Source organism: Benincasa hispida, chromosome 7 (assembly GCF_027475165.1).
Source record: "Benincasa hispida cultivar pf3 chromosome 7, pf3_genome.v1.1, whole genome shotgun sequence".
Taxonomy (NCBI): Eukaryota; Viridiplantae; Streptophyta; class Magnoliopsida; order Cucurbitales; family Cucurbitaceae; genus Benincasa; species Benincasa hispida.
In genome coordinates, this window is record NC_143484.1 from 43,166,842 (window position 1) to 43,180,388 (window position 13,547).

The window sequence follows — 13,547 nt, forward strand, 5'->3', positions numbered from 1 at the left end:
TAAAAAGATTCATGTTGTAAGAGTATCTAAAATTAGATAAATGTCTCTTAGATTGATATTTTTTCAAGATGTTTAAATATTTCAAATTATTGCCAAACAAGTGATATTATAGAAATATTCATCACATAAAATATTGGATTTCACCTAAGAAAGAGACCCCTCAAAAGTAACAAAAATAGACAACTAAAAAGGTTTTAAATTCTGGCTAAATATAGGAAACTTTTAAATTACCTTTTCCTTGGCTTTTAAGCTTAATTTCTTCTAACTCATGGAATAGCATCTAAAAACACTAGTAATTAGATGATTGTAAATGATTTTAAAATTACTTGAAGCATTAAGTATTACTTCTAGAAACCGTAAAACACTTTAATCACTTTAAAATATATTCGAAATTATTTTTAACATGAAAAAATGATTTGAACAATTTTTTTTTAAAAAAAAATCACTCTCAAACATACGTTAACCTTTACTGTTCATGAAAGAAATGGTTTCACCTAAAAAACCACTTGTTTTAAACGTCATTCAAAACGCTTAATAATATTCTATTATTCACTTTTCTATACATAAATTACATGCAACTCATGAATTGTATTTTTATAGAAGTTTGAGCTTAAACGATCAACGTTACATTCCACATATCTTTTAAAAGGTTTTGTCCAAAAGTGGTTAAACAATTTTGTTGTCTTTACTTTTTCATTTTTACCATATTTTAATTAATATATACTTTCATATGTTTTATTCAAACCACCAACATTTAGAATAATAGATTCATGTCTTATCGATTGAACTAAACACCAATACATTAAGGTTTATTATTAATTTTTTAAATTTGTAACATTTTCTCATCTAAATTATGAACAATCTAATTTATAAATAGGATTAGAAATTTATATAATCGTTCAACCCAACAATCCTATTTATAGAGACTAAAGGCAAATCTTTCATTTAATAATTCTCTAACCATTTCTAACCCAAAAAATATTGACAATTCATTAACTTTCATTAAAAGAAAAATGTTTTTACTTTTAAGAAAATTATAAACCTATTCTTGAATAACTCTACAAAAATTTACAATTTTTTAAACTAAAGAACAGCTATGTTGTTATTTTTATCTAAAATTTTGTATATTTAAGAATATGTATGGATTTTATAACCCTATTTTATAATTCATTAGACAAACAAACATTTTTTTAAAAAAAGTAACTATTAAAAGAATAAAATGGTAACACTCATTTAAAGTCTAAATTCATCAGACATACATAAACATATATTTTTTTAAACAACTCTTCCAGGAAAACTATTAAAAGATAATAATTGTTAAAAAGAAATTAAACTAAAGATTACAACACAGTTTTTAAAGGTAAAAATGGTAACCACTGCCCAATTTGGAAGTGAAATTTAATAAAATTAAAATTTTAAGGTAATGGCTATATCTTACTAAATTCAATTGTACAAAATATATTTTTTAAATAATATTGTTTGAAAATTCTTAGACATTTTATGATATCTTTATGGAGGAGGGCATCTGAAGAATTTTGGATGCCCTCATGAAATATGGGATTTCCAAATTTCTAAGTTGAGGGCTTTCTCATTTTACTCTTTTGCTCTTTTTTTTTTCCTATATATATTACTCTTCATTTGTATTATATAAATGAAATAAATAATGGCAACTATATGTATATCTTTTTTAGTTATATGGTAGTTTTTAGCCAGATACTCAAATTTAAATTTAAATTACTATTTATTTTATAAAAAATATTAAATTATGATATATTATTTTTTTAAAAAAATAACATATAAAAATAATATAAATTATATTAATTTAAAAAAAAATTAAATTGGTAAAATAAAATATATTATATAAGTTCAAATTATATTAAATTAATTATAAATGAATAAATAGTCGTAAGAATATTCTTTGAAGATTATGTAAATTTAAGATATTCATGAGTAGGAATCCTGCAATACACAGTCATTAAAATATCCTCAAATATTTGAAAAAATATTCTTACAAAACAAACATGGTTATCTAAGGATATTGTACATCAATAATGATGTATATATAATTCAGGACATTTAAAGATTTCGGTCGTCTATATTTCCAAAAAAACACGACCCCTTAAATTTATGTATATTTAGTATTTGGATTATAAAAGTTTATAATTGGTAACCTAAATTTTAAAAGAATCTAATAAATCCTTAAACTTTGAATTTTGTCCATGAATTTTAATTTTTATTTTTAATAGATTCTTAATCTACTAGATATTTTTTAAAGTCTACCAACCTACCAAATATGGAGTTTAATTCTCATTAGACATAACATTTTATATCGAATAAAACGACTAATTTTAAAAAATCAAGTATATGTTTTTTTTAAAAAAAAAAAAATCAAATAGACTTGAGACTTATTAGACAAATTAAAACATTTTATATACTTTTTATATTAAAATGTTAGCCAAACTTAGCATAACTTTGGAACAATTGGCATACAATTATTCTCTCTTAGTCAGAAAATTCAAATTCACATCTCCTCACTCATCTTTCATGAAGAAAAAAAAAACAAAAAAAACAAACTCACATTTTAGAAATTTTTTTTCTTTACATGAACTCAAAGTCGTAATAAATTAAAGGGTAAATATCAATTTTTACCCTTAAACTTTAGAGTTTGTACCAATTAAACTCTAAATTAATAATTATACCAATTTAAACCTTGCATATTTTTAGGATTATATCAATTTAACTCTAAATGTATCTATTTTAAATTTTAAATTTTCCTAAATATATCTATTTAAACATTAAACTTTTATAAGTATATCAAATAAAACACAATGGATGGTTTAAATTGATACAATTATAAAAGTTCATGATTTAAATTGATACACTTATAAAAGTTAATGATTTAAATTAATATAATTATTAGTTTGGGATTTAAATTGATATAATCTCAGAATTGAAGATTTAAATTGATATAATTATAAGTTTAAGATTTAAAATGATACAACTTCCCAAGTTTAAGGATTGAAATGGATATTCACTCTAAATACAAATCTGAAAGTTTAATTGGTTATTTAACTATTAATACTTAATAAACAGCCAGCATTTGAAGGGAAAAAATTAAATAATTTAAACGAGGCGAATTTTGGAATTTCGCCGAGACGCCGAATGGATTACCAGTCAAAGAGTCAATAAAGATTCGCGGAGCTAGCGGTTATTGGACACGCGGTGCTATGTTAAAAGGCTGAAATTTTGCTGGGTTACACAATCAGAGGCGCGTGGAGAGAAGTTTAATCATTAAGCGCGTGGATCTATGATTCCCTTCACAACAGATCATAACGTCCATCAGAAACAGTCATGCTAGCACATTACTACCCCAATGCTTAGTGCTACCTATAATAATTTCTACTAATTTTTTAATAATAAAATAATGTGAATGTTACATTAAAATAATAATAATACACACCGTTTTTGAAACACAAAAATTGTACTTTTTTCCTCGATTATATTCTTGTTACAATTTCATATTATATGATTCTTTAAAAAAAAATTGAAGAATTTTTTTATATAATTTAAAGTTTTGTAAGTTTGATCATATATGATAAGGAATTCCAACATTTAACCTCTCGATCAATAGTCATGCTTTATGTCAGTTGACCTAAATTCAATAACATTTTAAATGGAAGAATTTAAAGACTAAATTATTTGGATATTATTTTTTATTTGTAAATAGTATCCCATGCAGTAGTATGAGATTATAATTAAAATTCTTGAATGAAGTAACTTAGAAGATTACTTGGCCAAATTATTAGTGTAGTATACATACATTTAGAATGATTTATTGATTAATTACAATGTAGTTTTACAACTCAACCATAGTCATCCACAACAACAAGAATCCAAACTCATGACTTCCAAAGAAGTTTCGTTTACATTCTTCTTTAGAAGAAATAAAATAACACTTGCAAAAAGAGAATGGAGAGAATTCAAACTTCTAACCCATAAAAAAATTATATTGATATCTTAACCACGAAACTATATTGAAGGGTCAAAATATCAGTATAATCTATATCTCGATTTTACGAAAATATCGGTAACATGTTGATGTCGAAAGATATATTTAAAAAAGTATATAAAAAAAACTCTAATTTTTTATGTAAACAAATAAACATTATATACTTTACTAATGGGTTCAAATACATATTATTTATCTTGTATTTTACATTAGTGGTTGTTTACCTTTTTTTTCCCTTTTGTTTCATCAATTTTTTTATGGGATCATAGAAAATGTCAATGTCAATGTCAATTTTTTTCAATATAATAGAGGGTGAGAGATTCAAACTATAAATCTCTTATATAGCATTATATTTGTATGTCAGTCGAGTTATATTTACTTTGGATTATAGTCGAATTTATACAATATTGGCAACTGAATGAAAATTTAATACCATTATTATATTTAAATAAGCTACATGAAGTTCTTCTTTTAGTATAACAACTGCAAGACAGGGGAGTTGAACTTACGATATTTTTTTTAAAAAAAAAGGTCGTGTCAATTGACATTGAGCTAAGTTGGGAGCTTTACAAAATTCTTAGTGGTAGGAGTAGTGTGGTAGATGATTTAATTAGGGGGATGTATAAGGAAAACTCAAAATATATGGTATTTAATTGGATTTATATATATATATGGTTTTCTTAAGTTAAGATTATTGCTCTTTAATAATTGTAATTTGTAGGTAATGACATTAATTATCTGATTTGCTAAAGAAATTCATTTAATTAATTACATAGATTTAAAAAAAAAAAAAAAAAAAAAGAAAAAAAATGTTTTGTGTGTGTGTGTGTTCACGTTGATGATAGATAGCCTTGGGCAATTGCCTATCTGTCAGCCTCTCTGTCTCTCTGTCTTCTTCCATTTCTTTATTTCCATACCACTGTGTTTCTTCACAACACTTCCCCTTCTTCTTATTTAGCCTTCTTCTTCTCTTCCTCTCCACCATTTTTCTCCTTTACTCTACTTCTAATTACTTCAATTTCTTTCTCGAATTTCATTCAACTTGCTGTTTTGTTCGATTCCGCTGCAAATCGCACACTATGACCATGATGAGCACCACCACCAACAGTAATAATAACAATGCAGGTTTGTTCGGCGACACGACGTTGACGAAGGTGTTCGTCGGGGGATTAGCTTGGGAAACTCCTAAGGAAGCCATGAGAGATCACTTCGAGAAGTTTGGAGAGATTCTCGAAGCGGTTATCATCTCCGATAAACTCACCGGCAGATCCAAGGGCTATGGATTCGTAAGTGATGAAATTAGGGATTTTTTTTTGTATTTGATTGATCGATCGATTGATTGAGGCTTTTTATTTTTAGGTTACATTCAAAGACGCGGAATCCGCGAAGAAAGCTTGTGAGGATTCGGCTCCGATCATCAATGGCCGTCGAGCTAACTGTAATCTAGCTTCGCTTGGAGCTCGGCGCGGCGGCTCTAGGTCGGCTTCTGCTACTCCTCCGCAAGCTCCTCAACCAGGTTAACTTCCGATCATAAATGACATTTTCGTAATTTTGTTTGAAAGAAATTAGAACGGTGGAGATCTGAATTTGATTTGTGATCTTTTGAAGGATCCAACGGTGGAGGACCGAGGACGACGTCAGCAACGGCAACACCCGGAAATCACGTGCAGTGGTATTACCCGGCGGGGACTCATCCGACGCCGTTTCATCATCAGCCTCATCAGCCCGTCCCTTTCTATGGGTATGTATACCTTAAGATCCCATGTTCTCTTCCGTATTCTAATATTGCCCATGTGAATTAATGTAAATTTCATTTTCTTTTAGATATTCCCCAAGCCCCACCTACATTGCCACCGATATCAGTTACAACCACGTAAGCCATCCCTTTATTCCTTCATTTTGATTTTAATCTTTTGAGCTTATGTTAAATTAATAAGACATAAGTTTTTCACATTAACCAATGATTCGATTTTTTTAGTTTTAACATTATGGTGAAACGGCGACGTTTTTTGTGATCAACAGAAACTGGGGTATATGAACGGGCATTACACACAGATGTATCCGGGGCAGGCTATGGTTGGGGCGAACACATTGATGCCAATGTACCCGCTGTATCATTACCATCAATCACACGCGATGGGGATGCCAGCCCACATTTTCCCTCCTAGTCCCACGACAGCGGGCCCGTTCGCCGCGGTCCCACCCTCTTCCATTATGTCCAAACCGGCCTCCGTTGGTCCCAACCCAGGTCCGTTTTATTGTAATTCATCAACTTAAATTTTTAGATTTATTGAAAATTCAACATCTTTTAGAGAAGTTGTGCATTCAAAATCTTTATGATAGATTTTTTAGTTACCTAGGGTGTTTAGGCCCTCAATTAACCATTATAGTTTACCAAATGTTTGTGTCTTCTGTTATTGTTATTGAAATTCTTACACTTAAATACAGTAAAAATATTTGAAAAATTCTGATTAAAATAGTTTATATTCCAAATACAAATAATTATAACTACAAATAGTGTCTATAATAACTAACTTAACAGTGGAAAGAAGACGATTGTATTCTGATGACGGGACTGGAATAGAACAACGGCTGGCCTTTGCCCATTGTTTTGCTTTTGCATGTCCTAAAAACACAAAAAATGGTCAATAGTCAAACGTTATTTACAAGAAGGAAAGAAAAAAAAAAAAAACAGATCAGAGTCGTCCTTCACGTGAAAGGGTGATTTTAGTAAAAGCGTCTCCTCCCCCAGTGCCAACTGGCTTACTGGGTCCCACGTGGCCAGCTTGATTCGCCGGTCGTGCGCTGGTCTTGCTGTCCCTTTCCAGTTGTTAATAATTCTTAACTTGAAGGACTCTTTTGCAAAATCAACTACTTTTCTTATTGCTAAATGCTATGCCAAAATATTTATAAATATATTAAAATGTCCCTATTTATTAGTAGTAGATATTGATAGGCGTTGATAGACATTGATAGACTAATTTCCAATAGATACGGATAGACATCTAGTGATAGATACTGTGATATTTTACTATATTTATAAATATTTTCAATAGTTTAATATTTAAAACAAATTTCCTGATTTTTTATTCTTTTTAGAGATGAAAACTAAATATATATATATATTGTAAAATAACAAGTTAGAATTTTAAAAAAATTAAAGAGGCGTTTGGGGTAAAGAATTGTTATTACAATCCTAGGTTATTATATTTGGGTTATAATAGTTTATGTGTAGGATGTGAATTATATTAGTTTGGATTATAATAGTACATTGTTTAGGTGTAAACTATTTTCTTCGCAAACTAAAATAGTAAACACGGTAACAAAGAATAAAAAATAATGAATGTAAAATAGCAAAAACTATAACAGATAGTAAATACTATAGCAAAGATTTTAAATAATGTTGACTGAAACTAATTAGGAACTACAAAATAATATATATTGCAACAGAAAGTGATTATTATAGTTTTAGAATAACCTCCAAACACATTGTAAATAATTATCAAAAATAAAATTGGGTGCAGCTTGCAGTCCAATAAAAATGTACTATGTAACAATATATTTTATTATATTTTATTTTTAGTGAGTTAAGAAAAGGGGAGTATTGGATTAGGCCACCCTTCTCCAAATATGTGTTTAATAGTCCTTTTTCTAGAGCATATTTATTGTATTATCATCATTTTTTTAGAAGAAAAAAAAAAAAAAAAAAAACTTGTCGGGATCTTCACACATTTTTAAAGCATAAATGTTAAACCCCATGTTTGTTAATATGATGTATTGGTGAAGTAAATGAAGTTGTGAATTTGATTTAGAAGGATGATCATTAAACTGATATTACAAAGAAACAGTTTGCTTGGTTGTGGAATAATAGGTACAGTTGGAGGAGGATGCAGGGGATGATGATGATAATGATGATGGTAAAAGATGAGCACAGAAGAATTGATATAAAAAGAAGGGGCCAGGCAGGATAAGAGGGACTCTATTTTTTTTTTTTTTTTTTTTTTTTTTTTAAAAAAATTAATCTGAACATCTCATTCTCTTAGTACATGGCAGGCAAGGGGAAAAAAAGAAAAAAAGAAAAAAAGAAAAAATAACAGAGACAATGTGAAGCTGGTTGGGGGGCTGCTCAGAGCTACATTATTTTTAGGCTGATCTGTTGTAGCTCTTTATTTATTTCTTTCTTCTTTTAATTATAAAACTAATTTTATTGTTTTTTTTTTCACTTCCCGTCATTTCTTCTTCTAACAAATACTACTTTGATCTTTGAACTTAAGACTATTCGATATTTAATCAATTTTATTCTGATAATCAAAATGTGGATAACATATTGGTATATTGACTATTTAAATAGGCTAATTAAAGTAATCTATATAATTAAATATGCCCATAAATTATTATAGAGTTTTATTAAGTGGATATCAAATAATTCTTTTGGATGGGGTCTAGGGAAAGTTTATAAATAGGATGTAAGGGTTTCTCCATTTGGTAAACATATTTTGTTCTTCTACTTCTCATTTCACGGATAGAATTTAGGATTTTAATGTGTTTAGTTGAGGAAGATCTTACCCTGAATATTGACTTGTAGTTTCAAGTTTGATTGTTAAACAATTCAATATGCATAAATATAGTATTATTACTATAGTTTAATATCATTACTCCAACAAATTATATTCAAACTAGGATTGATTTTGGCCCCTTAAAAATATATGAATGAATAATGTGGACATTATTTAGAATATCAAGAACAAAATGAATAAAAATTGAAAATAAAAAGATCAAAACGAAGAATTTAAAAATAGAGGGAATAAAAATGAAAAATATAGGGACTAAAGGAGTAATTAAATGGAAATAAAAGGGTCAGAAACAGAATCAGGGGCAGGGTATGAAAATGTATGGTGTTGTGTTCAGGATGCTGCTTTTAGTGAATGGCCAGCTTAACCTCCAACTTTAATGTTTCTCTTTTTGCATAAAGACCCTTCATTTCTCTCTGCTCAATCAGCCTTCTTTTAGAATAATTAGAGGAAGAAAAAAAACTGAAACTAAAAGCAATGGCATAGCCCATGGGATTAGAAAAATATGATAATACGAAAATAAGATATCAAACTATTTAAAAAAATAATAAAAAATACTGATAGATACTGATATATATATAAGAATATAATATGAGTTGATGAAGTCGTTCATGTCATTTAAAAATCATGACATGTCGACTAGGATCCTCCAATTACATAAGGTATCTATGTCCTAACTCTAGTCTTTGTATTAAGAAAAATGATTTTTTTATTATGCAATTTTCTTTTCGTTATGACAAGTTCTTATGAGGCTCAAATCTACATTTTTTTTTTCCTGAAATATTATCAGAAACAGTTGTGGATGGATACAAGATTAATTAAAACATGGTTTCGAGAAAGAGCCTAAAGCATGTTGGACTAAAAACAGAAATAATTTGACTATGAAATAGATATATATCATACAAAAAATGACACGTGCATTACTATAATAGCAATAGCAATTAGGCAATAGGTATATAGTGATACCAAACCGAGCATAGCTCAATTGGCATCCAAGTGTAATAAAAATTACGAGATCCATAGTTTAAATTCCCCTACCCCTAATTGTACTAAAAAGAAAAGGTATATAGTGATATGATGTAAACTTAATTAGTAGCTAGCTATTTTCATATTTACGAATTTGAATTATAGCTTAAACTATTCGACTCAACTTTGAAAATGACTGTAGGGAAAGTTTTGATATATATATTCGACCAAAGTTCATGAAATTTTCTCGGAATTCATTTAATATCATTAGATTCGACTAAGAAAAGGTTTGTTTTTTTTTTTTCAATCTTAAATCTTTAGCTTCTAAAATTCAAATTTCCTTAAAAAATTGGTTGAAAAAAAAATCTAACCAGAAAAAGAAAACCTCTCAAACTTGGTCTAAAAGCAAAATAACTTACATAAATCACAATTTTTAGGAATACAAGTTGATTCAAACAATAAATTCATAGATTTCATTCAATTGGATGAGAATGAAGGAGAGAAACTTTTGTTCACACGAGATTTTTTTGAAGAAAAGCATTTCTTGGAATTGAGCTGATATTTATGTTAATTTATATGGATGTGATTCGATCTTTACTATTTGATCATCCGATTCTCTGGAAGCGGTGGGCTAAGATATTCTTGAAGTTGAAGTCTTAAAAGAACGCTTGTATCTTCAAATGACTTTAGTCTTCAAGTATCATCTAGGCTTCAGGAGCTTGGGAGTCTTCTAATAATTTCGTTCTTCAGAATTTGAGAGCTTGGGAGTTTTCAACACACGATCTGGTTGATACAACTCTACTATATGGAATCATATAAGAAGGCTAACGATCAACCAAATGTCTTGACCATCATGATAATAATCAGGCTGTAATGACCAAATGTCTTATATGTATGGTGTCCAATTAATCTAAAGAAAAAAAAAGAATAATTAGACACCCAAAAAAGTATGTAATATTCATTTGAATATTCATTTGTTACCTGATTGTGCATCAGTCGATCAAATATTTGTCCATACATTAGCAACATATTTGCTGACCGTTCAGAGGTAGCTAATACACCACTCCATCTAAAATTTTTTAAAAAATACAATTAATTTATTTTATTGCATAAAATGATAACAGAATGAATATATAAATAAAATAATACCTAACACTGAGTTGACGATGATCTGGGGCCTGTAACTGGACTTGTGGTGCTATAATGTTAAATATTGGGCATTAGTAGCCCGACATAGTTCTCTATAAAGTCATGCAAGACATGCACCACCCCACGAGTACTTACCAGCATGCTCAAAATCAGCCAGTAGTGGAAGAAACATACTAGAGTGTTCGACTTGTTAATGGACAAAAGTCCTCTAATAAGCTGCATAATGTAGCTCATGTCTACCTCTATACGCTAATATCGATGGCATGGGGAGACAACTCTAGAAATTGGGGTGCTAACCATGAGATACTCAATCTTAAGCCTTTCAAATCATCTGGTCGAATGCCCAAAAGATTGTCACAAACAGCTTTTCAATCATATTGCAATGAACCTGCCACAGGTTTTCCGTCCACTGGTAATCCAAACTAAATTGCAACATCCTGCAACATAATTGTACATTCCCCACAAGGCATGTGAAATATGTAGGTTTCTGGTCTCCAACGCTATATTAAAGCAGTAATGAGGTGTTAACCCAGATGGATAAATTCAATCAATGCAACTCCAAGAAAACCAATCTGTTGCACGTAAGACATAATATGTAATATCTAAGTCCTCACAGGATTCCTTAGTTTGAGAGGAGAATTTGCAATTAAAAGCCTTGAAGGGAAAAGACTGGCTAAGTACCTAAACGATACCTTTGAGGAAGGAAAGATTTCTAAGTGTTGGAAGCATAAAAGGATTAGGGTAAAAAATTTGACTAAGTGTCCAAACTATGCTATAAGAATAAGAGTCGAATTCATAGCATAGGGAAGAATAAGGAATGTTGCCTAAAATAGTTGGTAAATTTGTAGCATAGTAAGTAAGGTCATAATATAATAGTATAAATTTGAAGCATAGACTAAGAGGTCCAACTCATAACATAGGAACACTATCTTGGGCGCATAGTGTTAGACTCATGGAGTAAGTTGGGCACATAGAATACCTCCAAGTAACTTTAGTTGAACAACTTGGATGCATAAAAAAGCTACCTTGGACATGTGGAAGACATCTTGGAAGCTAAGCTATGAGATTGAGGGAAACTTTGCTATGAGAAAAAAGAGCTATGTTATGGCTATGAGAATAAGGAACTATGCTATGAACTTTAAGGAACTCCAAGTTGTTCTAGGAAAATGAATAATTTGAAGGAACTCTTATACAAGAGTACCTATGAGCGGAAGCAGGTCTTTCCAATTCATTGTGACAGAATTTCCACATATACATTCAAACATACAGATATGCATTAATAACGCTAAATTGCTGGCATGCTTAAAGGATCAATAAATAAGAGACTGAGAGAACATACCAGTTGAAGACTTTTTCACTTGAAATTTCGCTCCCTCCACGAACAACCTCTTGCTCTCGCTAGACCAGCAAGTAATCGTCCAACAACATCCCAGTCGTCTACACGAACAATCTCGCGCGAATATAAGGAAACGAGGATGACATCACCACTCGGAGCCCTTAGTATTCTCAGAGTTAGAATCCAAAGGGTGGGCTTTGTTCGGATTTGGTAGAGGGAAGGAGAAAAAGAGATCGTATACAATGATCAAGCAAGTGGGAGAAAGACTCGTCTATCGTATAGACAAAATGCTTGATCATTTAGGTAAAGTATACGATCGTGTAGGAAAAGCTAAGCGTTCGTTTATACAATCGTTTAGTAAAGCTTGAGTGCTAAATGATCGTTTAGTAAAAGATAAGCGATGGTTTAGTAAGTAGCGACGCAGGTGTAAGCGATCGTTCAACACTATCGCATAGGCTCAGGATAAGCGATCGTTTAGTAAGTAGCGTGTGTGGGTGTAAGCGATTGTTCAACACTATTGTATAGGTCTGATTTACTAAGCGATGACTATCACTAGAATTGGAACACACTGTGAGCTATTTAAGCATCTCAGAATGATTCTTCATCTTACTCATCGGTTACGAAAACAGAAGAGACGTCGACCAATTATCCCATAACTGTCCAATTAATAAATAATAAATATAATCATATTATATTCATAACCTATGATTTAATATCATATATTAACCATAGTATTTTTCCTCCACTAGATATAAATCATATTTATATCCAATTTCCTCCAAATTAATATATCTCATACATAAAGTCAATTATATCATATATAATTAACTAGTTCAATTATATCATATATAATAAAACTCCCTCTTGACAATTTGAACATTTCAAACTGACCTAAAAACTTATTCTCAACTTGTATCCAAGCTACCAAGGGGACCTTATGGACCTATGGCTCAAAGCTCCAACGGTACGTGAATAACTAACTAAACTCTTTAGCCACGATATCCACCATCTGTTAATTGCCAGACATTCCACTAAAGACCGACAACTGAACTCTTCTTACCACAGATATATTTCTATGTCCATCGGATATAACTAATTATCAGTATGATGACCCTTCACAGATGCTCGTATGTACAGCTGGGCTAGTTTATTGTTTTGCTTTTGTAGTTACATCTTACTTCTTAAGTACCACTGATCCCTCTTATGAACAATACAACATAGTCCTACTATGTGTGAACACTTCATAAGAAGATGTGTGGCGCCATATTGTTCAAGCCCCGGGATCAACCCTTAAGGGAGCAATCTATCTACTTACCTCTGTTTTAGGGAAGGAGTGAACTCCACCTTGTGTAGCTGAGTTACCAGCTCCAAAATCAAACGAATCTCCAAAGTGGTAGGTTTGAGTCGGCGCTCTAGCCACTTGCACCCAAGCAAATTAAAGAACCGCCCTCAATGGCAGGAGTTCCCAACTCACTCAGGATTGAGGTCATGTTACCTATGGTCATCCTAGTGAAGT

General features: G+C 30.5%; 1 protein-coding gene across 2 annotated transcripts; it reads left to right on the top strand.

Annotated features, from left to right (window-relative positions):
* Positions 1-4,858: 4,858 nt before the first annotated feature.
* Positions 4,859-8,241, top strand: LOC120081284 (putative RNA-binding protein ARP1). 2 transcript variants are annotated; one of them, XM_039036022.2, is made up of 6 exons: positions 4,859-5,295; positions 5,369-5,525; positions 5,618-5,750; positions 5,834-5,882; positions 6,032-6,257; positions 7,858-8,241. In XM_039036022.2, the coding sequence occupies exons 1-6, from the start codon at positions 5,089-5,091 to the stop codon at positions 7,875-7,877; spliced, it is 792 nt and encodes a 263-aa protein (XP_038891950.1). In that variant the 5' UTR covers positions 4,859-5,088; the 3' UTR covers positions 7,878-8,241. The 2 variants fall into 2 exon arrangements, with proteins under 2 accessions (XP_038891950.1, XP_038891949.1); XM_039036021.2 differs by having other exon boundaries at positions 4,864-5,295; positions 7,881-8,241.
* The last annotated feature ends 5,306 nt before the right edge of the window (positions 8,242-13,547 follow it).